This window comes from Pelecanus crispus, chromosome 2, assembly GCF_030463565.1.
Source record: "Pelecanus crispus isolate bPelCri1 chromosome 2, bPelCri1.pri, whole genome shotgun sequence".
NCBI classification, from domain to species: Eukaryota; Metazoa; Chordata; class Aves; order Pelecaniformes; family Pelecanidae; genus Pelecanus; species Pelecanus crispus.
The window spans coordinates 39505061-39531619 of NC_134644.1; the positions used below are offsets into that span (position 1 = coordinate 39505061).

At 41.7% G+C, this 26559-nt stretch overlaps 1 protein-coding gene across 1 annotated transcript in view; it reads left to right on the top strand.

Moving 5' to 3' along the window:
- The window catches only part of CREB5 (cAMP responsive element binding protein 5), a 214093-nt gene that overhangs the window by 145779 nt on the left and 41755 nt on the right, over positions 1 to 26559 (top strand). The window contains exon 6 of the mRNA XM_075705954.1: positions 1162 to 1272. Coding sequence (XP_075562069.1) covers positions 1162 to 1272 — 111 coding nt within the window. The remainder of the gene's footprint in view (positions 1 to 1161; positions 1273 to 26559) is intronic.

Below are 26559 nucleotides of genomic sequence, written 5' to 3' on the forward strand. Positions count from 1 at the left end.
AGACCCTATCAGCTCTGGCTGCGCTGGCCGCAGCTCCTGCCCCACAGCCCTCCTGAAAGGGCTGCAGAGGAGACGGCAGTGGGAGCTGCTTCTGCCCCATGGAGGGGGTGAGGGGCCCTGCCAGAGGCAGCTTCTCCCCACCGGCAGGCAGTGGGATATTATATTGCCCTCACCCATTCTTGCTGGGATCATAGAATCATAGAATCGTTTAGGTTGGAAAAGACCTTTAAGATCATCCAGTCCAACCATTAACCTAACATTACCAAGTCCACCACTAAACCAGTCATGGAAGGTGGGAGTCACTGCCTCACCACAGGGCACGAAAAACAGCTCCCCTGCTTGGAAGAGTTCAGGAGGATCCAAAAGCTTTATTGTGTGAGCCAAAGATTCAGGGGACTGGCCTGAAGCAAGGCAGGATGCTCAGCTCCAGTTGGAAGCAGCACCGTAACCCTACTTACCACCGCTACCAATGACTAGCAGTGTAACAGGGCTTGCTTCTTTTCGGGGAAGACACTACAGGAAATTATTTTATCCAGTCCTTATTGCCTTTAGGTTTTGTTTGACAATGGTATCCCTCCCTCCCAGCCTAGTGAGATTAACTTGCAGAAAGGGCTCTGAATAGCCAGGAGGAGTTCTGCTTTGTTTTTTGCTATCTCAGCAGTACATGAAAGCTTCCCTTACAAGACATACAGAAAACGCTTCTCAGCTGAGCAGTCCAAGAGAAGGAAAAAGAGCCAACTCATTTTCCGTATACTCGAGATTGTAGATTTTTATTTACCTTTTTATCAAGCTAAGTTGGGCTGCACTGACAGGGGAAGCCACAACTTTATACAATGATGCTTTTAAAACCACTTAACTCCGAGTGTTGTTATACTGAAAGGGAGAAAATCATTACAAAAAAGCACAAACCTGGGTGGCTGCTACATTTGTTTAGTGAAGAACCCTTTTCTTTATAATTGTCTGTGAGTTTTCAGGGCCGATTCTGATGAAACACACGCCTGCGTGCATACACACATGCAATTCACGACTCAGATTGTTATTTTTCCAGTCATGACTTGAAGAAATAAAGCTGAGTCCATTTAAATAGAAACCAAGCGTAAATTCTTGCAAATGTCTCCAGACGTTTTCAAACCTTTTTTTTTTCTCTTTCTCTTTTAAAAGATGGAGCGACAAATGTCAATGAACTCCAACATCATGGGGTTGCAGGGGCCGAACCTCAATAATCCGTGTGCTTCACCTCAAGTCCCCCCAATGCATTCAGAAGCCAAAATGGTAAAAAGAGAAAATTTTTTAAAAAATGTTTGCTTTTCTTATATTGCTCTTGCGTAGTGGTTACCCAGACGGTGCGGGATGTAGCCAGACACTGCTTACTTCATTCTTAGTCATATGTTATACTGGTTTTTAATACGCTGCAGTAAATCGCCTTTGTGTCTATGAACTTTCAAGATGTTCCTAGTCCTAGCTGAACTCTCGGTGAGAGGGAACTGAAGTGAAGGGTGGGCTATCTGATCCGTGCTGTGCTAAATAGGATTTTTGGTGCAGATTAGTAGAATTTAAGCGAATGGTCTGGCTGGTTCTCTGATGGTGTCTGTGCTCCACAACTTGGCTTAAAGAAAATTGTCAGTTAATAAAGAGTGAAGTAAAAAGTGTCTGATGTGGAGGGACTATATGTAGTCTTTGTTCTTTCCAGATAGGTGCATGGTGCGCCAGGGTAACGGCAGTGTTAGAAAAGCAGACTGAATGATGTATATAAAACTGGGATATTTTCTTTTGCTTGAGTGCAACAAAGGTGTTGCTGTCAAAAAGAAGAGTCAGAATTTGGACAAAAATAATCTATTTATACGAGTGAAATGTCACACTGTTTTTTAAAGTTGTTGTCTGTCTTACAAGGCCAAGGCTTCTCAGGCATATGTACTGTTACAGGATTAATGTAGGTAAACTAAACTACAAGTGGGCATTTGTAAGTTTTCCCCAGCTTTATATGCACTCTCATGGACGTATTTGGTACTCATATCCCTGGAACCGAGTTCATCAATGTAGAAATGCTTAGGCTTTTTCAACTTCAGAACTGCCGTTTGCTGGCTAGTAGAAATACCAGGACAGAAGTTTGCAGTTTAACTCTGTAGGGTTTTTATCCTCTCAGAATATCTCATCATAGTGGAAAACAGGAGTAACTTCATTGAACTTCTTTCAGTGGCATTTTGCCAAGGTAAAATTGTCCTAAGAGAGAATGAAATCAAGCCGACAAAGATTAAGCAACCACATGTTTTTCTATATTTCTACTTTGCATGACTGGTACAGCTTTTAAAGTTGTTGTCATATATCCTCAGGCAAAGAAAAATATCTTCTTGTCTATAGGTACGGTGCATGCAGGAGACTCTTGGCTAAGAGCAACAACATATACGAGCTTATTCTATCTCTGTTTTCTTAGATTGGATAGGTCATGCCTTCGCCTCCCTGTTGGTCTGGGTTAGGCTGTTAACCCAACCTCTGTTAACACCCCGTCTAAAACCACACTCCGTAAACATGCAGCCCGTTGGCCAGAAGAAGAGCGATAGCCAAAAAAGCTGGCTCCCCCAGCCAAGGAAAACCTGTGGTCAAGAGTTCTCTCTCTGCTGTACCACACAGTGACGGTGACATGCCAAATGGCAACAGCATCTGCAGCAGAGCTTGTTAAAAACTTTTTGGAATAGGCGAGTGTTTTTTCAACTCAAGCATAGCTGAGCCAAGCTAAATACTCCTTGGCTGAATAAATCTAAAACTGGCATCTGTTTGGGGGACTAAAGGTTCTGTAGTTTACTCTCCCCCTGCCACCCCCTGCCTTTTTTTACTGGAAGTGTGAGGCTACTTAAGAACAAGATTAAATTATTGGTGCATATGGTGAGAATTCTGTGCTTTAAGACCTGAAACTGTACATTAATACAAATTACTTTTTAATCTGGATAAGCAGGTTTTGTCCCTAAACCTAACGTATGAAGGCACGGTTCTTTCAGACAGAAATTGCTATCAGTTCCAAAACACAGTATAGTGAACAGCCAGCCCCTTTGCTTCTCAGGGGCTTTCTGCCACTCTTCCAAAGGTGGAAAAAATCCACATGCATTAACTCTTAAGAGTCAGAGGCATAATTCAGAGCTCTAGGACCCTTCTTCTTCTTAAATGCAGGGGGGGTTTAATATCCTGTATTCTAGTTTTATACTTCATTTCTGTTTGAGCATACATGTAATGTAAAAAGCCGCTTCGTTTAGCCACTACTTTGAAAAATAGGAATCTGTTAACAATACTCTGCATGAACACAAAGTGGAAAAAATGTAGGAAATATTCAGAGCAAAATTATTTCTTACATGTAAGTTCATGAATTTTAAGTCTGAATCATCTGTATTACAGGCATGTTTGTTCTTATTATTAACTATTTCACTTGCTTCGTGCTCAAAGCACGAGACTTTGCATAATCTGCCGACTTTTTTTTTTAAAAGTGGAAAGCGAGGGTGCTCAGTACCTTACTGGATTACATCCTGCATTAGGAAGGAATTTCAGATTTCCTGGGATTCTGCTAATGCTATTACTGCTGGTGCATCCAGTGGTGTGTATGTTCTTTTTGGCTGGCCCCACTCTGCGAAGCATGTATGTGTTGAACACTAGGCAGAGTCATCTAAGCTGCTTGCAGCTAATGGCTGCAGTATCTGGAGAAGTTTGGGAGACTTTTGGGCCTGATTCATCAGCCGTCCAAATCCGTGGCAGATGGATCAACATTTTCTTTGTGCCTACATGAGAGAATGCAGGACAGGCTCCTCTAGCTGTGAGACCCAGATGTGAGACCAAATCTTTCTGGCCTCGTGCACATGAAAGTATGTACCTAAGCAATGCAAGCATGATTTGGTATGCAGCAGTCGTAACACTATTTGGTGACTCATGTGACTTAATTTGCTTCTGTAAAATAAATATGAATAACTAATTTAAGTAGGGATGCTGTGTGATGCCAGTTTTTGTAGAGAAAGCAGATAGATGGCAAAAGATTCACACCCTAGGTTGGTCCCTGATCAGTTTGGAGTAGGAACTGGAAGCCAGTCTGATAAATGCATACATATATGAGCACATACACAGACACATACAGAATGTGTGCTGCATTAATGTTTCTATAATATGCAATTTATTTATCTATTTGTATTTTAATCAGCTTGTATTACCTGGCATTTATAGAAAGCCATATTCTGCCACCCAGGATGCTCGTTTCCTGGTTTAATTTTTTCAGGAGAATGCTACTTCAAATATTAAAGTATTGTAGATGACATCCCAGAACTGATTTAATTTATCACAACAATCTCAGTTTCCCTCACAGTGTGCCTCTCAATTAGGTTATCACCTAATGCTTTAAAACTGTCCTAGTAAATGAATGAGTGAACATCTAAATCGATACCGCTTTCGTCTTAGATTCAGAGCTGAGTGGGTAAAACCTTTCTGCTGCCCACCAAAAACACACATTGATTTTCTATTAAAATATATTGCATTGCAAAGTGGAGGAAACATATAGCTGTAAGTGTACATGGTAAAAATATGCAGAATAGCACATGTAGCATATTAACATGTGGTTCGGTAGGCTGAGAATATTATGAACTCGGAATTGTTGGCGGTGCCTTTGCCTTAATATACTGCTTACATACAGTTTGGTTTGCAGTTTCAGAGTATTCATGGTTTTATAGCTCGGAAGTGCAATACCGTGTGGATTACCGGAGTGAAAGATAAATAGTGTGCACTGAACCGCTGGAAGGCTGCGTGAAGGCAGGTCTTTTCAGTGGAGCCGATGCCTCTCTATCTGAATTTTGCAAGGCATTGATCTTTACCTGTAGGGATTTATGAGCTCTGAAAGGAGGTATAAAAAGCAGGCTGGCAATGAAAATAATCTAATTTAAAAATACCGGTTTTGATTTGACCTGTTAATTTTTTCTTTTACTCTCTCCCTCCGCCACTTGCTGGATATGTAGTTTTATAAAATTTAAATAAAATATAATATGTGTGGCTTGGCTGGGCCTGCCTTCCTAAGAGAACCTGTATGGTTCTTTTAAAAAACAGAAAAGAAGTGGTTTCCATATCAGAAGTATGTAGGGTTGCGGGCTATTGTTTTTACATTGTACGTATTACTAGGTTGAACAGTAAGAATAAGAAAATTAATTTGAAAGTGTCTATCAGATGTAAGAGTGAAAACATACCAGAAAAGAAAAACAATAAACCAGTAATGAGCATGTTCCTAATTATGATGGTAAAATATCCGTATTAACTGAGCCTCATAATTTACCTAAGAGTGCTGGACAGCTTTGGCAGAGGAGGAGGAGAGAGGTGAAAGAAATTGTGGTTAGCCAGTTGTCATCAGCACTAATTTTTATTTGACTTAATGAGAGTTAAGGGTCCAGATCCTACCAGTGGCTTTGAAAATCCCGGTCCAAGTGTTGCTCAGATCTCTCTATCCCAGCGGAAAGGCAGGACTGGGTGCGGGGACCTGGGTGCATTTCGTATGGCTGCCAGACAGGCACTGCTTGCTTTCCCCAGAAACGCAGCACATCGGCCAAGCGGGAAAGGCTCGGCCACAAAGGTGGCCGGCTATCCTCAGATGCCAGCTGGGGTCTCCATTTGGATGGAGCCTTCTGCTGCTTGCTGTTCTACAAATAACATGCGTTCCTGTGCCTGTGAGCTGTGGTGGTGCAGGTGGTGCAAAGGGAGAAGCTGCTGGAGTAAAGCTCTTACCCCTGGCCCCGGTTTGGTACTCGGCTCAGCTGTCGCAGCAGCCCACGGATGCGGAAACAAGAGCACTACCCTAACAGCAGCGGGGGGCAGCTGGTGGCCTTGGGAAGGACATCCCACTGGGCGCAAGCTCTGGGCCCAGGTCTGCGAGGTATCCGTACCAATTTCAGGCAGGAGGCTGGTGCAGGCAGTCGGGCCAGGGCCAGAGCCGCTGAAGCTCTAGGTTTAGCTACTTAACACTTCATGACTGAAGATATTTTGTAAAATATAATAAACGGTTTGAAGTCTTGTGTTTTTCTATCAAGCTGGCTGGGAAACAAGTCGCTTTAGTAGAGCAACACATGTTGCTTCAGGGCCAGAAGGCTTTTCTTCGCACAGATTCTGGACTAAGCAGAAAGAAAAATGTCGCATCTCTGCAGAGCGTTCAACAGCAATTTCTCATCTTGTCCTTCACAATAAAGCAAAGGAAGCAGCATAAGAAAAAAAAAAAAAGTGCCAAGTGAAGCCCCCCAATTTAACAAAAAAAAGTTATGACAAAATTTCCTGTATCGGTAACTGAGAAATATTTTCAAGGAAGAGACTGTTAAATAGTTGAAAAACACGGTGCTTCTGCAACTGTTGACAAAACTCACTGTTCTGAAATTGTATCTCCTGTTACATTTGTGCTTGTGTTTTAAAGTCCCCAAAGCCAACCTTTCAGTGTGCTCCTGATCTACGCTTTAAAATCCTCCCCGGGCAGTAGCTTTGCCTGCAGACAGTATGCCTTGCTGTGGATTAAGGTATTAACGTGATGGGTGAAGCTAATCATATTTTGTTTTGTTTACTGAAACAGGACCTTGTACCCGTCATGCCTAAATGCTGGATTATGAACTAGACTGGGTAGGAACTAATTCTTCTTAAGCTGTCAGTGGCTCAATAAGTGCAATAGAGAAGCAAGGCGGTTCAGTTACTCATAGCTGCCGTGAATACGTGTTGAATATTTGATCTCCCTTCTCCCGAGTGCATACAAATTGCGTTGCTTGTTGCAGACACAAGTTGTAACAATTCCTTGCATTTTTCTTTCTTTGTGTCACTTTATCCTGCGGTGATCTTATCAGCACTATTTCCCTAGAAGAACTTGGATTTTTATTATTTTGTTCGCCTTTATTCAGCTGGGTGTTAGAATGACCTCGCTTTCTCCCCCACCCACCAGCCCTCACCCTTTCTCTTTCCCTCTGTTTCTCCACCACCCTCTCTTTCCTCAGAGGATTTACCGTCTTTTTAGATTTGTTTCTCTTTCTCCTTTTCCCTCCAGTGTCCACCCTGATTTTGTAACCATAGCAATAATTGAAATACAATCCTAATATTTGCTTGCTCTAGCTATCATCTAGCCCAACGCATAAACTGCTGGCTTTTGTGTGTTGTAAGGTTTTGAAACTTAAGTCAGATGCATCTGTATATGCGAGGGCGACTTGTTTGGTGCTGAACCATCCCTTCCAGAAATGGTTTTGTTTGTGTAAAGTTGTGTGTCAGTGGGAGCTGGTGCAAGTAAAAGCAAGTCTTTATGGTAGCGAAGCCAGGGAAAAAGGAAATTATAAAAATAAAAACAAGGTTGCATTACAGGGAAGTTCTGCTTCACATAGATATGTTTCAGTCTTTTGCTTGGAATTTGTACAGCTTTCACTTTCCAAGATTTCCAGGATGAATAATGAAAGTTGTTTTGCACTTCAGGCTGCTGTGCGTTAAGCCCGGCGTTTGCTTGGGAGGTACGAGTGCGTCCCATAACAAGCGATAGGCTTTGGAGTGGGGGGGATGGTGTTACACACTTTACCAGCTCCATATTTTAACCACTGAGGACACAAGAGCTGGAAGCAAAAATCTCATGGCAATAAATCCCTTCTTTATAGACAGGCTTAAAAAGCATTTTCTAAAAACTATACAGTAGCTAATGAAGCAGTTTATTAATTATGATAGCGTTCCTGTGAGATAAACAATTTTAGACTGTTGAACTGAGAGAGAAAAGCAAAGTGACTCACTAAAGGCCACACAGTTTGTCAGTGGAAGAGCTGAAACAAGCACAGAAGAATTTCTGGCTGCCACTTCCAGAAAACACAACTTCTGTCTGAGTACAATTTGTGTATGGGTATTTTTTTCAAGTTAATATTAATTATTAATATTGGTAATATCAAGATAATTGTTGAAATATAGTATTTTTTCAGGACTAGTGAAAGAATGGGGAGACTCTGAACTCCTCAAGCTTACAGGGGGTGCAGACTCAAATTTAGGATTCAAATCCAAATGGAGGTGATGGTTTGTGTTCGGATTTAATGCCCCTGAAATTTCCTGAACTTTACTGATGAGATTTTGGCTCAGAATGACAAAAATTAACTGATCTTCTGAGACTTCTGTCATCTGAGATGATGGAAGCCTTGTGAGATCAGCTTCCCTGCCATCGTGGCTTTCACTGAAATCTCAGGAGAGCACTTACTTTCACATAATGTCAACCATATCCAAACCAGGACTAACGAATACCCCTGTAGCGCTCCTTCTAAGATCACAGGCATATTTGAAATACTGCTACAAGCTGTGTTCAGTCTGAGGAAATGCTCACAGCTTTTGTTGTTTCTTCTGTCAGATACGGCTGGTGACACTTTTCAGGGGTGGGAGGGTTATATGCTGTCTTCCAGATGTTCATTAGTGCAACTTCTCTTATTTATGTTCAGAGACTTATCAAGGAGGTAATTTAAAAACTGGGACAGGCTGGGTCTCCCACCCTGGAAACACTTACGCAGCAAACTTTGCTCCGCTTGCGGTTTTTACTAGCAAATTGCTGGCCAGTAATGTTTATCTGAGATTTTAGTGTATGAAATGCTATGAATAATCTTCCCAGATGTGCTCTGCAGTCAGACTGCATGGGATGTAGCGTAGTTGGTCTTGCCCTCTGCGCTCTGCATCCTCCCTATGCTGCAATTACTGCGTAGCCCACCTTCCGGGACCCCCTCAGGGCACCTGAGCAGTCTTTACTCGCAGCTTGTTGCTCGTGTGCTTGAGGACTGATTGCAATTTCTCTGGCAATGCAGACACCTCCAAGTTACTCTGCTTTAGATAGTTTACCCCATTTTAAGTGACTTCCGTTACAAAGAAGACAGCAAAATACTTGATATAACTGGAATCATTTCCTATTAGTATTGCAGATGCAAGGGAAACATGGACTCTGGCCAGATAAAGCTGAACTTTAAAGATTTGACTAAAAGACTGTCAATCTTTTAGGAATAGAATTTAATTGATGCAAAACCTCCCTCTTCTAGTCATGGTTACGCTGTTTTTTCTCCTGTTTTATATATGAAAGTCACACTGAAACCAACTTATTACATTATTGAAAAATGTTCTAAAAAATCTTATTTTAAGATAGTATCAAATTCTTCATTTAGTAACAATATTAGCGTGGGAGTACTTTAATTTAGGATCGTTACCTTCGTTATGTTACATTTTTCATTCATGAAAGCTTGGCCTTAAAATTATGTTGTAAAAAAAAGAAAGCTTTTGTAAAATAGAAAAACAGCAGCCAGAATTCCTGTAGCTTTGTTTTCCAGTCTACTGGAAATGATTTAAAACAAAATAGCCACCTTTTCACTGCAGCTCAACTTCTCTCCTCTCCTCACCGTTTTAATTTTCCAAAATAAGTGTTCAGAAAGGAAACAAGCCCCATAAGCAGCTTAAAATAGAATTTGACGCTCCTTTAGCTTTAAAAAATCAGAGGCAACATATTTGGTATAGTCAACGATTAATTTTAAAGTTTAGCCCTGATCTTCAGCTGCTGTAAACCTGTATAAATTCATTGACTTCAAAGGAACTGTGTGGTTTTTGCATCAACTGAGGACCTAGTTTATACTTCTGAATCTCAAAATTTTCCTTTAGGCAAGCTCTGGCCCTTCCACAGTTTGATACTGCCAGGTAAGCATTTTGTTGGTTTTGGCTTTTGGTTTTAATGTTACTCTTTTATTTAGAATACAATACATATTTGCCTCTTCTTTTTGCACACCGGTGTTTTGCCAACTCTTCCAGCACCTTATATGAACTTTTTCTGACTTAATTTTCCAGCTCTGCTTCCTATAGGTGTTCATTACATAATATTTAAAGATAAATTATTTTCTCTAATCCCCCAAATAATATCAGGAGATTTTTTTTATAATTGATTGATCATAACAAGCATTCACTGGGAGTTTTTTACTCTCATGTATCAGTCAGTGACAGATATTGGTACCTGTCTGTAATGATTCATAATGAAAAATTGCCAGATATTTCTTTGAAACTGATGGATGATTCATGTTGTTATATGTAGGCCACATTATTCTGGAATGTTTAAATTAGACTAAAAGCCACCTCTGAGTATACATGTGCAAACATAGAGTACATTTTTAGTTTCCCATCTGGAAATACATATAAAGTCCATGGCTGTTTTCAAGTCGCAAGAAATATTGTTATATTTTTATTATGGTATTTCAGTTCACACTCATACTAATATGAAAAGTTTAGTAATGGCATATCCTCAATACTGCCCTCAAATGCCAAGGTTACACATGAAGTCCAATGGGATCTAGCAAATGTTTAAACTTTTATTAAAGCCTAAAGCCCAAAATAGACTTTACTAGACCTGTACAAATTATTTTAAATTATGTAAATATTTTTAATATGTCTGGCTTCTGACAGAACACCACTATACACCAAAGTATGACATTTGCCTTACTGTGCCAACTTTTTGCTTTTTTTTTTTTTATTCCCAAAATACCTAGCATCATTACTGAATTTGACTAGAGTCTGCTTTATGTGCTGCTTGTGGTTCAAGAGAAATATATGTAAAGAGGATGGACTGTGTTCCCCAACTGTTAACAGAAGCTCTTTAGCATGAGGTTAAGCGTGAACTTTGTTTGGGCTGCCAATATAGCAGGCAGGAGATACCCAGGATAAGGGTGGGTGAAGTCCTGATCTGCTTTCCATCTGATGGACATGTACAGCTGCTCTGAAGGCTGCTGGTGGTGTGCAGAGTGTGTGTGTGTCACAGAAAACTATGTCTTTGGGGTTTTGTAACAGATATTGCTCTAACTTCATCTTCTAGGAATCCTCTTAAATGAAAAAATCCTGCCAAAACATTAATATCTGGCTGTGTACGAAATCTGGACCGAGTACTTCATTTGAATGAGAGGCAGTGTAGGCAATAGTAACAGCTAACAATCTGAAGAGCTCCAGCTTTGCTGGCCAAATGTCTGCAGGTGTGCGTGTTTGTGCACATGTGCATGTGTGTAATTTTTTTTCCTTTCTGTGGTTTTGGTGGGTTTTTTTTTACTTCATTCTATGCACTTCTACTGTGCAAGCATAATCTTATCTATGCCTATTTGGCTAACCTCGTCTATTTATTTGTGCATTGCCTTATCTTTTGTTAAGAAACCACTTCCTCTGAAATACTTTAGAATGTTGAAGAACAATAAATAACTGAAATTATCCAAAATTATCCATCCGTATTATCAAAAAATCACTTACTAACATTTGGGGTGACTACCATTTGCATGAAGAATGGGAAATTTCTTCCGCTACATCAATTTGCAGAGAGTTGTCAGTCTTCTAAATGATATTAGTTGTGGATTAGTTTGATTGGAAACTTGATCCAAACAATGTTTGAATTAGCTGAATAAAGAGTTCCCAGAGGTAATCTAGGGTTTATGTGAAAACTGGTATATAAAAGCATCACTGCTGAGAATTAAGATAGGAATGAATTGCCCTTGGTGAGATTTGTGGTTACTGGGATTGTCCAAGGATACCCAAACCCTTCATTTCAGAAAACAAGGTAGCTTGATCCCATTTAAAAGATTTTAGAAAGTAAAACTTCCCTTTCTTTTACACTTAAAATTCAAGATGTGTTTATACCAGTCTTAGTAAAACTGGTATATATGAAGCTAGTTTAATACTGCCCACAAAAATCTGAATAACATAGCTGTGACTTGTAGTCCCCATCCAGCATGTGCTTTCCTCCTAAGGGAGGAGCTAGGCTAGCCCTAAGGCTCCTGACCACCACAACCTGGGCAATGACCAGCTGGATGAAGTAGCTCTAGAGTTCCTCACTTTGCTAGTTCCCATCTTTAGTTTGTCCCCTCCACAGTGAAAACAACAGAGACCATGAATATGCATTTCTTCAGAGCACATAAGATCTTTCTGCAGAGATTTTTAAGGTCTCAAGCAAAAGTGAAGCTCTCCTGAGTTGCCTGTGTGAAGGAGATGATGAGCAACCAGGATTAAGTCTTGGATGTCTTTAACTGGAGATACTGTAGTTTGTGCTGAGAGCTACATTTCCCAAAGTGTCTTTCTTTCAGAAACACAATGCCAGCCTCCTGGCTGTTACAGGACAGCAGAAATCATGATGTGCACATGGTTGGGAAATGGCATTTGCCTGAAATCGTGGGCTGCCTGCAGGTCAATCTCCATCCTTTGTTTCTCAGTGGGATGTTAGCATCACGAGTGATGGACTGATATCCATGCAAGGCTAATGGTGACAGCACGTATGCCAGGAGCGTCCCTGCAGGAGCCTCAGCAAAAGGCAAGGAATGGAGCCCAGCAGGCTCCATCCAGGCTCCAGGCTCTCCCAATGTCAATACTGGGTAGCCATGTCCAGTAAGGAGAGAGGGTCCGTAGTCCTGGTGCTCCTGACATGAAGCAGTGTATGTGCCCTCTCTGCGGGGCGTAAAGCAAGACCCCTTCCCCCATGGTGCTTGTAAAACACCGTGAGAGCCCAGTTGTCACCAGCAGACATCTCCTGTCCCTTCCTGTGCCTTGGTGGAAGGTAGGCACTGGTGTTGGGCTTTGCTTTCTGGGGAGCATGTGCAGGAAAGCTGGCAGTGCATCTCTGTCTCTGTGGCTGCTCTTCTTCTTTGAAGGAGAAAACCACACAAGACACACCCCCACCCCTCTCCTGTTCATTTACACACCCAGTAGGTAATGTTAGCATGGTGTCAGTGAACACTGTACCTGCCCGCTTGAATCTCCACATGGCACTTGGTGTATCTCCCATAATAAATTATGTACTTGAAGGAACAATAACAATAGCTGAGATTCTTGAGACGAGAAGAGTCACGTTACCAGAAATACCAAAAAGGCTGATTAAAATTAAATCGTAGCAGACAACAGTTGTGTTACAAAGGAAGGCTCGATTACAGCCAAGTCACTTTCTTTGCTAACCTCTGACTTATTTATTTCTCCTGCATGCTGCAGTCTGCATACTCTTTCTGGTTGTAATGAGCATTAATTGATTAGCTGGATCTATGAAGAGCTTGAGCACTCGTAAGTACTATCCCAGTGGGTACACAACTAAATAGTTTATGAGGTAATTAGTATTTTAATGCCTTTTCTAATGAGCCTTTTCAGTAATGAAATCTCATGAGAACATTATTGGTTCATATATATTTCTTCAGACACAACAGAAGGTAAGCTAATGCTATTAAGAGATTTTAAAGCTAGCTTATAAAATGGTTTTTAGTAACTTATTTTTGAATACTTGCCTTGGTTCATTTTGCTTTATTAAAAAAAAAAAAAGCCATCTTAATTTTTCCCACCACTCTGTCTCTTGCACTCTTCTCTCCTGACAGAATTCTTACACTATACTGCAATTTCAAATAATTGGGATAATTTCAGAGGCTGCTACCCGATCTCCTAAGCTCAGCTGTAAGTAAATAATACCATACTGTCTGAGCATGTTGTTTCAGATGTGTTCTCATCCTGGGAAAAAAAACAACTCTGTGCCTGGCTGCACAGTGCCTTGGATTTATGACTGTGTCAAGTTTGAGAGAATGACCAACCTCTACAAAGCTTTTCAATGTCAAGCTGAGCTCTATCCTGGAAGCTTGAAAGCAGCACAGAGCTTGCAACCATATAGGCAGTCTTACTTCACCTCTTCCTTCAGGTTCATTGGATGTACCCCATTTTACCCAGGTTTAACCCATAGTGGGAAGGACAGGTCCTATGCCTTGCATTTTATTTCTGTGGTACCTAAAAGAAGACAGCTTCAGATGGCTTTGCTGGGAAGAGTATTTTGGTGTGTGAATGGCTCATTTTATCATTGGCCATGGGGACAGTACTTGCTTTTTGTTCTCTGGAGATCACAAGGTATCAGCAGCTTTTTGTGTTCTCATCTCTTAGGGCTCACTTCTTCCAGCTGGGAAGTGCAGTCTTGTCCTGAGTGGTTCTACGGCCGCAATTTAACAGCATATAGTGATGCTGTGAAACAGCCTGGGCCAAAGACCGAAGCTTGTATGTTTTGGAAACCTGTTTCATAAATTAGTTTTACATAGTCTAGGTGATGTATGCCTTAAAATACTTTGGAAACTTCATTTGAAGTTAGGGATGTGCAAATCCTATTTAACATTAGAAGCTGTATCGGTAAGACTGTAAGAAATTCCTCCATACAGATCTCATTATGTAATGTAAGACGTAATGAGTCTAATTCATCCTTGGGGTGTCTTTAATGGTGTCAGCACAGTTTCGCGAAGGATGGATTTGGCCTAGGGACACCACCACCATAAAATCTCACTGTCTTCCACTGGTATTTCTCTCTCTGTCTCCAAAGCTTTACTGAGACATGTCACTGTGATATATTAATAGCCTAGTACTTTTTGATGACTCTAAGTTATTAGTAGTATGTGTATTGTTTTCTTCAAATGAATGTGGAGAGCCACATTTTCGGTTAGGGTAACTGTAAAAGCCCCCTCCAGAATATATAGAAACAGTGTCCTTTGACTTCACGTATTTGACCTTGCTTGCAATACCATGCATTAGCAACGCTTAGGAGATGAAGAACGCCCAACACTGACCACTGCTTTCCACATTGCCTGCCATCTCCACACCCTTTTGCAACATGAGACCCAACAGCACAGGAGAGGCTAACGCCTCCTGTGTCAGCTCCAAACAGCACTTGCAGAGTCTTGGGTTTTCAGCGGTCACCCGTGTGGCGCGATGGAGCCCTCTCCTTAAGGTGCAGTCAGGTGCGCTCTTAGGATGGAGGCTGAACAGCCTAATCTGTTCCCTCAGCTGAGATGTGGTAGCTTCTTGTGTCCATATTCATGGTCTGTTTAAAATGCAAAAATAAATCAGATTTGCCTGAATTGCCTTCAGAGGCAAGCTAGCCACCCTGGTTGCTCTGAAACCCTCTGCAGGCTCAGCAACCTGAGGGGCTGTGCCCATGGCAGTGCCCGGAGAAGAAAGTTCAAGCAAGAAGGTGCACATCAGGTTACCGACCCAAGAGCAGAGGAAAAATATCCTCAGAGAAATATTTTGGTTTCCATTCTGGAAATTTCGTAGAGGGTGTTTCTGCTCTATATTCAGAAGCTTCCTTAGGGACAGAAATGATCCGTGAGCTGTCTGAGGGTAGGAGCTCTGTACTGTCTGTCTTTGATGGCCTTTGGATTTTGCTAAAGCCATCTCTGAATGCTAATGGAGCACAGCCTGAATTAAACTGAGGTGGTGGGAAGACTAGTTGCCAGATGTTGCTTTTGATTTTGGTAATATTTCTTTTAAACTTGAAATGGGCTGGAGTTGTTTTGCTTACTTTTTTGGAGACTCTCTGTTTTTGTTTGTGCTTCCTGAGTCATCACCTGTCTTTGCCAAGACTTTATTACACCTAACAAAAGGTATATTATTGATGCACTGTGGCATGCACAAAGCCTTTCTATGAACTTCACTGGACTTGTGGTCTTCCCAGATTCATTTTTCTCCCTGCCTCTGCTCCTGAGCAGAGCATGGTCTGTGCTCTGCTCTGACAGCATGTAAACGCAGAGTGGGCTTTGACACCTCATCGGCTTAAAAGCTCAGCTTTCTTGACTTCTGATGCATTTAGATCAGTCCTCTTACCTTTTATTCTATAATAACATGTGTATGTATATACATACATATATATATATATATATATAGTCTCTTTGGTGACTGTTAAAAGAACAGTGGAGGAGTAGGCACTGAAGAAATGTCTTGCCTCAATTAGAAATACTTGGAAAGAGCAAACTGCCCTTAAAAGATAAGTTTGGCACTTTGTATTTCTTTCTCCTCGTGTGTACCATGAGATCATGATTAATGGCTTTTTTTATGTTTGGAGGACAGAAATCACTTCTATGTTCAATTCAGGAAGACCTCTGAATTGGCGGGGCCCAGGGGAACCAGCAGCTCCAGGTCTGGAAGGACCCCTGATGTCACCTCATGTGGCCACGGGGGATGCAGCTATTACTTCTTTAGGCATTATTCTTGGATAGTACTAAGGTGTGTGGGTTTTTTTGGCCTCCCAAACACCTTAATTCTGCCCTAAGCAATGGAAAGATTCCCCACCCTTGGAGGAGGCTGTTTAGGATGGGGGGAGTCTTAATGTGCAGGGGAAGGGGGCTGTTGGGGGTGTGCATGCAGTAGGACAACCAGAGAGGACTGTAGACTTTACAGATACACTTCTAGTGATGCAAACTGAGTTCAAAGGAATGGGAACCTGTAAATGAGGTTTACTTGAAATAAAGCTACTATAAGATAGAGTAACATACACAGTAGAGAAATAGGATATTTTGACATTTATTCATGGCTTTCCTGGGGTGTCTTGGACTGTATAAACTCACTGCTATTGTGTTAGTGAAACCCTAGATTCCCTCAGGGCATAACTGTGACTGGAATTCAGCTTCTTTTGCTTTGAAGAAAGAAGAGGAAAAGTAAATTTATTACACTAGTGTAACTCCTGTCAATTCTGCACATAAAGGAATTATGAACAAACACATAATTTAAGAAATTATGGGCAAACTCATAATTTCCTGACAATTTCCTTCCAAATTATGTGCACTTTGAGAATATATATTTTCTATAAGGAGGAGTGGAGTTGAATGCCTTCTTCTTCAGTCCTTTTGTTTCAGTAAAAGAAGATGCTATTGAAGACAGGCTGGTTGGTCTGTCTGGTGTCGTTGATGAGCTCTGCAAGAGATATGCTATCTCTGTTTTGCTTTTAAGCTAAAAGAATAAATTCAAAAGGCATGGATACTTTAAGCATTGTATTCTCAGGATATGTTATGTTCTTGCAATCTACTAAACTTTAATTCAGAATAATTGTGTGTTGTATTTACAGTTCAATTTAGATAATGTTTACTTATGTTTACATATTGTGCCTGGCTAATAGATAGCAGATATAGAGTGAAATTAAAGCATAGAGAGTCCAGACAATAAAGATCCCAGTTCACAGTTCGACTATGAGTCTCTGTGCTTTTTCATAGTGTGATTGCAGCATCTAATTAAGCAGATGCTTAAGTAGTTTGGGGAATCAAGTCTTAAAATGCTCGATTAAATTACTTTTCCCTATCAGCATGACTTCAGTGTCAAAAGGTAGATTTGCAATCAGGAACAAATATTTAGGATGAAAAGTGTGACAGAAATGAAACCACCTCAAAAAGCCAGGAATAAACTGTTAGCTACCAACACGAAGCACAAACTGGAAATGCAGGAAAGTACGGTATGTCTTACTGCAGGGTTGCCTATTTCAAAGAAGATAGATCAAAGAATATGCCTGAATTTCATCAGTTCTGAATTGTTTTCTGGGAATATGCTACTATTTTGCATTTAAGTGTTATTCTCATTACTAAGTTGGAACATTTCCTTTCCCACCCCTGTCAGTCACATTCCAATCAAAAATTTGTCCCAGTGCATTTTTGGGGATGAGGAACAGCTAGTGGCATGTAATTTAAACTAAGTAGGATGAATATCCTGGTTTATGTGTAAATAATATAAAAATCAGAGATGTCTTGTATGGTTAAGTTTCTTTACGAATATCACTGCTTTAATTCAGTAACAGTTTTACTCCTGAGCAAAGAAAAAAAGATTTCTGGATTCTTAAATGAAGCTGAAACCATGGGGTTCGCAGTATGAGGGCCACCCTGAGTACAATGTCTACATTAATCTTTGCTCCCTGCACAGGAGGCTGGAGCTGCCTGCCAGAGCTAATGAATGGATTCTGACTCTGCCACGTTAGGCTATTACCAAATACAAAGGCTGGTCACAAATTATAGTTTGTCTGATGGCATCAGATATAAGCATTAGAAAAACATTTGCTTAACAGTAATAATTAGTCAGTGATAGAGGCAAGTTTTACAGATTGCTTTGGAGCAGTGAGGCAAATGCGGCTTTCTGTGGGAAAAAGCCAGTTGCCTGTCTAGTGATTCATAAAAAGCAAAAAAAGGTGCTTTAGTTACATCTCTTCTAAAGGTGAGACCAAACCACAGCGTTTCTACAAAACCCAAATAACCTCAGTCTTTACTGCAAACACTGTACTGTTTTAGGAGCACTACCTGTCCTCAATTAAACAAACAAAAAAAAAATCTTATTGGAGAGTTGTTCCTGGCTTGGATTAAGATCATGCTTGCATAGATAGAGTGCTTGACTGAGTGGATTCTTTTTAGCTTAAACCTTAACAGTTAAATTAGAAGAAAACTCACAACTGGCGCAGAGGAGCTCAGCAAATCACCAGGCAGCCTGGGCTGCCGAGATGCTTTCGTTCTTTAGCAATGAACTCATACCTTGGGCTTTTGTATTCTCGGGGAGAAGAATCCATAGCTCAGAGAACTGCTAGAAACAGGATGGTTAAATGAAGCCCAACAGTAAGCAATTCGTGTTACTGAAGCATGTCATTGAAACTTGGCACAAGTGCTAGCTCTGAGCTTGTGCTGTGGAATGGTTTTAAGTGCTTGTCATCCCATAGATACCGCTGCAAATGTTCTGTACTGTCTCTCCTTTCCTGCGCTGTCTGGGAGAGTGAGTACAAGAATAAGTCCATGCGTTTTCATTTGTTTGACTTTGAGTTTTCTGTGCTTTGGTTTCAGTAGTGTGGCTATCAGATGAATGAGGTTGTATACATGCCAGGAGAGATGCAAAACAGCCCATTACTTCATTGTGTGGTTGATTTGCTTGTTTGTTTTAAAAGTTTGCATGTACTAGTGAATGCAAGGGGATGATAGCATCTAATAATTGTAGTGCTGGCAGGAGCAATGCAAGCTCACCCGCACAGCCTGCCAAGGTACCTCTAGTCTGGCTTGCAACACCTTTTTTTTTCCAGCGGTTGTCCTGCTGCCATAGCACAGAACCAGAGAGCAGCTTTAACATGCTCACAACTGGTGTATGCAGTGAGACCCCCAAATTAATTTTCCTTTTTGATGTGATTAGTTTTTGACTGCTACGTTGGCATCTCTTGTGCCAAGGCATGTAACAGGGGGATTCCTGCTGTGAAAGTCCTCGTTTCCACTTTTGCGCTGGTGCAACTACAGGGATATTATTCCCTTCCCAAGCTGATTGTTCTGCGAAAGATTTTAAGAGGGATCTGCCAAGAGCAGAAAGTATGAATAGATTAACAAATGCTGGTAATCCCTGTGTTGCAGAAAGATGGGCGTGATTGCTTTGCAATTTGCAGGCTTGTGTCATAGTGCAGAGAAATGTAAGAATATCCTAAAAAGCTGGTAATAGTTTCAGTGTGTATAGTTTGCTTCAGTAACTGTCATTCTACAGTTCCAAGTATTAATTAAAGGTATCGTGATGAGGGCTTCCTCAGGTGACCGTATCCTCTCAGCATGGACTCAGGCATGGTAAGGACTTCAGCGGGGCAGCCTGTTACTCTGATTGCTGTGATCTGGAGCAACAGAGGATGGTTGGTCATTAAACAATCAATTTTTTTAAGGATGTCTTTACCAATGCTAATTAAAATACCTGTAATTACTAAATTATCTCATTAGTTAAGATAATCCTCCAGATTATTTTCTGTTTACTGGGTTGCTAGGGGTACCTAATACATCAATATGTGTCGAAGTGTTCAATGAGATTGCCAGATTTTTTGAGAGATAAATAGTTTTACATGCTTCAGAAGTAGACTCCAGTTGGCTAAGGAATTGGCCAAAGACTAAGAACATGACATCATTCTTGGCAAGTGATAAAGATATATTTTTGTTAACAGACACTATATAAAAAGTGCACTATACTACTTCTAAGCAAAAATCTGTGTCTAAGAATAATGAAATGTCTTTTAGTCGAGAATCGTTTTTAAAAGAAATGCAATTTACTGACCAGTCCTGTGTATGAGTCTGCTTAATGCAATGTATTTGTTCTTCTATATCCTTTTTTTATTTAAAAATAGTTAATATGTGTGATATAGGAATAAATCAATACCATTATTTAGCAGGTAAATATAATTATTGCCTATTAATTCTTCCATCAAATCCGTGTTTGTGTAGCAGACATACTGTAATTGTCTTCTTGAGTCCAATCACATACTTCAACTTTCAGCAATTATGTTTTAACTTAATTCCAATGACTGATTAAAACCATGTGTATTCAGGTTTAGATAGATGTGCTTACTATGGGATTGTTAAACCTGCAGAAAATATGGTTTTAATAATCCATTAGTATTTAATTAGCATGCAATAACTGTCTTATTAAATCTAAATTAAAACCTTATTTGAGGCATGTAATTGAAAGTGCCACTGGGTAAAATCTAATCTGTCAGGGATGAATTTACATGGAATAACAACGCCAAATTTTTCTTTTCTGCAATTTTCAGGGTCTTCCCAAACATTTGCTTAATCATCACAGTGGAATCTTGCAACAATCAGTTTTCTGCAAGTGCAGCATTTGAAATGTTTTTTGGGTCAGAGTTGTCATCTTTTGAGAGTTCATCTTGATTTGAAAGATGATTCTCTGGGTGGAAGATGAGGAATTCTTAAACCTTTACCAGATGCCAAAATGTGTGTAGGGACCCAGTGAATGTTTCCTGCTAGCCAGTGAAGAAGGAGAGCTGGTCTGCAACGCACACCACATGGTTAGGTGTCCCTCAGCGCCTCAGCATATGCTGACAAACATGAAAGGAAGAGGGGTTTCTGTGACTCTGTCTCTTTGTAATAGAAGAGTTATTAACACATGTTGCTATGTACGAGTGGTCACACAACACAGCTGGTGAGAGCAAATTGCAGCAAAATGAGACTATTTACAGGAATTGTGACACTTTTCACTGTTCCGGGGTAAGAGTGATCCAGAATCCAACCAGAAACATGAATTCATAAATGCTACTGGTGGATTTGCTTCAGCAAGACATCTGAAGGAGTCTGTATAAATTATCAAACCAAATTGCTTGTAAAATTCTAAACATCATTGGTTTGAGATTAATAGCTACTCACATCCCTGTAAAGATGTGTTTAATTAACTGGCTAGCAAATTTATAGCAAAAATCTCCTCTCAGATCTGCTTTGCCGAGTCCAAGTCTGCTGTTCCCCTTTCTCATCATAACTCCGTCCCTCCTTGACAGTAAGTGGGAAAACTGCAAACGCAGGAAGCGCAAGATATAAGAGCTGTAATTTAGCAGGTGAATCACAGGAGATAATTTTCCCAGGATGTTTTATATTGGTGCTTAGCCATTGTCAGCCTCAGTCTGCTTTGGGTGCTAGTCTCCATGGACATCAAGGTCCTATTTGGGAGTTAACCATTGTCTTGGTTGTATCATTATTGTTATCTTGATATGGGCAATGTTCTCATGAACCTGAGGCGGTTCAGCAGATTGGGATTTGGCTGCAAAGGATGGGGTGGATTCCAGATGTTGATGGGGCTGTCTAGGGATGCAAGACTGTGGTTAGGAAGGGAGTAAAAGATTACCATGGATGGAGAGCAGGGAGGAGCGGCAAAATATTTTGCTGATTCCCTAGCCAGTGTTGGCCAGCAACGCCTAAAGTGTTGACAGAACTCAGTTTCTGAGTTGTGGTGGACAGTTCTGTCCCTTCTCGAACTGCTCACAGGACAGAAATTCAGCTCACTCCTCTGCTTTTATTAACAAGCTGGGGAGGATGAAGGTAAAAGACCATCAGAGAAGGATGTAAAACAAGGAGACTTTCAAAGAGGAAGGAAGAAACTTGAGAGCAATCTTAGCCATGGGCAGAAATGTGGCCTTTGAAGGAGGATGGGAATTCGCAAAGACATGTACGGTGCAACAAGGCGAGGTGAACACAGAAAGGCAACAGGGCTCACTTAAAGAGGGCTAAAGAAAATTATGTATCAGTGATGGGACCAACCCCTAGGACTACACAAGTCAAATTAAATGGTTCCTTTTACTTGTAATATGTTTATGATTAGGCCACACATGAATAGCTGTCATGGTGAATGTACTGTGTGGTAAATTGTGGTCTGCTTATTTGAATGTAGACTCTAAGTGTTACTGGACACCAGTGCAAAACTGGAATGCTCTTACTCTGGAGCAGTGAAAAGTGTCACAATTTCTGTAAATGGTCCTATTTTGCTGTGATTTGCTCCCACCGGCTGTGTTGTGTGATTGCTTATACAGAGCAACATGTGATAGGAACTCTTTTATTATACAGAGATACAACAAAAAGCATGGGCAGCAGAATTCAGTAAGACCACCTAAGCCCTGTAGTAGTAACCACCCAAGTACATGAGATATAGTCAACACAAATGACTATACCCCATGGAGTTGTTCAGAATCAACACAGAGATGTTGACATGGCAGGGAGGTAGCTAAGGCTGAGAACTGCTGAGAAAGGAAATAGGGTGCAAAATGATTTAATTGTCCATCTTCTTCATTTGAAATTGGTGGAGTGTCAGGTATAGCTATGACAACTATCTGGGGTTTATTTACATAGCTCGATTTGAGACACCTGTCTAAATCAGGAGCCAAAGCTCCTAACAGAGTTAATGGAGCACTTAGGTTAAGAGCTAATTACAGCCTCACGTTAGGTTCTCTGAATGGCTCTCTGGTGGCACCACAGGACTGGGGGCAGCCGAGGCTCCCCAGCCAGGTGACTGATTCAAGTGGTGTGAGTAAGCACTCCCACCCCGAGCTTCAGAAAGTTCAACAGCGGAATATTCTGCAGTGTTCATCGCTGTAGTTATGCATGGTTAACAACTGTGCAAGTCACAGAGGGAGAGACACAGTAACCGCTTAGTGAAATAGCATATATTTTAGTAGCAGTTTGGGGTTAGACTTTCAGCAGGGAATACATCTAGTATCTATAGAACTATGTTGACTTCAGCAACACCAGTTTACACTTGCTGAGAATCAGATTCTTGGTTGTCTTTTTAAAATCAGTCTTCTGTCTTGTCTTGGTGCATCTTTGCATGTGCTCTCTTTCCCTCTCTCACTAATATTTTTAAGCAAAAGAAGCTGCTGTGGGATCACTGGGGACAAGGATGTTAACATGGTTATCAGAGAAATTATTACATGTCGTTCATTATATTGTTTTTCAATGCTGGCCTGTAAAATCAGGATTACTAAAAAATAAAAAAGTCTCTCGCAGATTGGAAAAAGTAGAAGTATTTGGCTTTCATTTCTAATCAAACAGGCTAAATATTCATGTTTATGTGCCTAAATGAAACTTTTGTATGCAGTCTTCCACCCCATCTGCATGAATAGTAGCATTGTAACAGGATGAGGTCACTGCAGAAGGGAAAGTGAGGTAAGAACACAGCTGAATCTACAGCCTCTCTGCTACATGGTGCACCAGCTTGTGCTTAAAGGAATACAGCGCTTTTGCCCGAGCCAGAGTCGCCGTGGGCACTGCCTGCGGAGCTGAATGCCTCTCGCAGGGCTCTAGATGCATTCCTGGCTCTACTGTATGGTCTGATGCACAGTCTACGGTTTCCTCTGCTTTTGCAAACTGCTCTTCAGAGACCTCTTTACACATCTAATATAAGTGAAAATCCATATGGTTTATTTTAAAGCCTTCATTTAAAAAAAATAAACAGTTATCAGGCCTCATTCTGCTCTGACTTATGTGGCGTAAATCCTGAGCAGTCCCTTTGTAATACTCACTGATGTTCAGGATTTATGCCAACATCAGGGGGAGCAACGTTTGGCCCATCAAAGGGCTTTTTCCCCCTCATTCTTTTAAAGAGAAATGACTCAACTTTATAAAGACTGATGGCTTCCTATTGGCGTCACCTTTGTACCTAGTGGGAACTCTTACAAACATACAGTATGGCATAGCCTGGTGCGCACGTCTGAGAGCTGGGCAGAGGATGTCTGAGAGCTGGGCAGTGGAAGGGTGACATCGCAAAGCGGCGTTTGAAGGAGTGCGAGATTTGCTAAATCCGTATGTCAGTTCATATTTTACCTATTCCTTGTATTAACTTTAAAGGCCATATAAACAGGTTGCCAAGGGTACGCTGGCAAATCGCCTCTCCTCACCCACCATCATAATTAGAGCTCTGAGAACTTGGAAAAACCTGCCTAGTGAGCAAGCCCTTCTCGCCCTTTTTCCACAAGCCTCTCCAAGCTCACAAACCTGGGTAGACTTGGAGCGGCTGCTATTTCCAACAAGACTGTCCATCCCGGCCTCACCACCCAGCGTGGGAGCCAAAGGGGCTCTGTTTTCATCCCATGGTGTCTCTTGCTGCTTCGGCTTCCCAGCGTGGCTCCACGAGTTCCCAACGCATTTGTCCGAAATAGAAATACCTTCTTGCTCATGATCGCCTTTGCCACTTTGCGCAGTAGTGAACCCACCACTCTTCTTGACCCACACTTATCGGAGCAGCCTGTTCCTATCTTGCATATGAAACTCTTCTGCTCAGGCAGCCACTGATAACCTTGAGGTCAGACCGATACGCTGTCTGCTGTGTCTGGGAGCAGGACCCTCAGGACTACGTTCCTGCGGCTCAAGGCGTCTGATCAAGCCAACAGCTGGGTTTATTCACCCATTTTGAGTCTTTTTTTTTTTCTTTGTTTTTTTTTTTTCCTCACCTCACAGGCAGTGAGTGGGTTGAGCCACACATGTTATTGAAGTAAAATCGTAAAAGATTTAGAAAGACTTTGTGGCTCATTTGGTACCCTTATCTTTGCCCAGCACAGGAAAACCAGGTAGGAGCTGGTGAGGCAAACAGAGAAATTGTGAAAGTCTTTTCCTTGGGAAAACTAGCCATTTTTTGGTTACCTGAGCCAAGACCTCACTCAGCCTGGGTTGCCAGGCAGGACAGCCAACTGTGAGTGAGTGTCCTCCCTATAGAAACAGGAGTTTGGAGGCTTTTTTATCTCTGCTCCATGCATTCCCCAAACACCAAAATAATTTCTGTTTTTCCTGCTCCCACAACATCTAACTTACTCATAAGCATTGGAGCCAGCCCTCTCTCACATATAGTTTCAGATCCACGTGGAATCCGAAAATCAGACTGAGAGGCAGCTGCAAACGGCAGGCTGCGAGCTGCTCGGCTTCACCACCACTAAAAAGCTGCTGCTGGCCTGCCCGGGTCTGGCCGGGCTAACATAGAATCATAGAATGCTTGGGTTGGAAGGGACCTTGAGAGATCATCTAGCCCAACCCCATCTGTGCTTCTCCTTGCGCTCTCTGCCCCAGCTGGGAGTTTGGGATTGTGGCAGCATGAGGAGAGAGGGAGGGAGAGATAGGAGCCTGGGTAATAGAGAGTGAGTGAATGAGAGAGTGATGGTGGGCTGAAAAATAACATAGAGGTAGAGGAATAAATGAAACGGAAACTAGGAAAGGGTAAAAAAAACATAATTGTATACAGACCCTGCAAAAGGAAAAGAGTGTCCAGAGAGATGTGGACAAAAACCCCAAATATCCTGGTAGTGCTTCAAATAGTGACATTCAGTCTCCGGAAGCTGGACATGCAGCACAAGATGTTTTTATTGGGAGAAATGCAGTATGCATATGCAGTAAAAGCGACACAAAAAAGAGTAAATGCTTGTGCATCTTTCCAGTTCTGGCCTTTGGTGTAACTTGCATCTGACTTCATTCTAGGAAAGGGAAGGTTATGGGGCAGAAGCAAGAGGAAACTTGCAGGGCTGACGGAAGAAGCGGGCGCTCTGCTTCCCTCCCTCTCTTTCCTCCTCCTGCCCTTGGCCACCTGTCCGTGTCCCCTTGCCTCCCCCATCATCCTCACTCCCACCAAAACCTCCCTTTGTCTTGATGTGTATTTTAAAGCCCGGTCTTGTTATGCTTTAATTGTATTTTCTGGTGGCCATTACTTCTTTCCCAAACGTCTGTGTCCTGTTTTTGTCTGACTTCAGAAAGGCTGGGAGTTGGAAAGTGGAGGGGGAGGAATTCAGGCTCTTGCAGCCCGAGCATAAGTGAGCCTTTTGCTTCCAGGTCAGTAGTTCAAATCCAGCCCACAGAAGCCGAGCTGGAAAGTGATAGCTGCTTTGGAGCCCGCGTGTAAAGCGTTAGTTGGTGGTCTCATGTGGGTTCGGAGCAGACAGGTGTCCAAATCGCTGCCGGCCCTAATTGGCATCTTTGCTGGCAGCTTCAGAAGCGGGGCCAAAGACTGCATGGGCACCGAGCCTGCGATACCCTCGCCTGGGTGGTCCTCCTAAGTCGGCATTAAAGCAAGCTGGCAAGGTAGCCAGGGAGGGCTCAGACTGCTGTTGTCTGTGTTGTACCCGCTCTGTAAATAAACAGGGATATTCAGCTTTGAGTGCTGTTCCCGCAGCTTTGATTTCACTTTTAAGACAGTTGTTCTTCTCCTCTTTGCACTTTTTTTTTTTTAAACCGCTGAAGTAATTAAACTTGGAGGAAACTAATGGATTAGGAATATAGAACTAAATTTACAAAGAGGCAGTTCAGGGAGGGGCCCCATTTGGGGGGGGGGGGGGGAGCTGTTGGAGATGGATAAACTGGTGTTACTGGGAACAGCCTCTGTCCAGGGCAATTTAAATTATTTTTGTCTACCCAACAGTCCCAGCCAAGCTACCTGCCTGTCCTCAGTATAATCACCCTTGTGCTAGTACAGGATCAGTGAATGTGATTTGGAGCAGGATTACGTCTTAGTCCATGATGTTCCTGCCACCATCTATCTGCT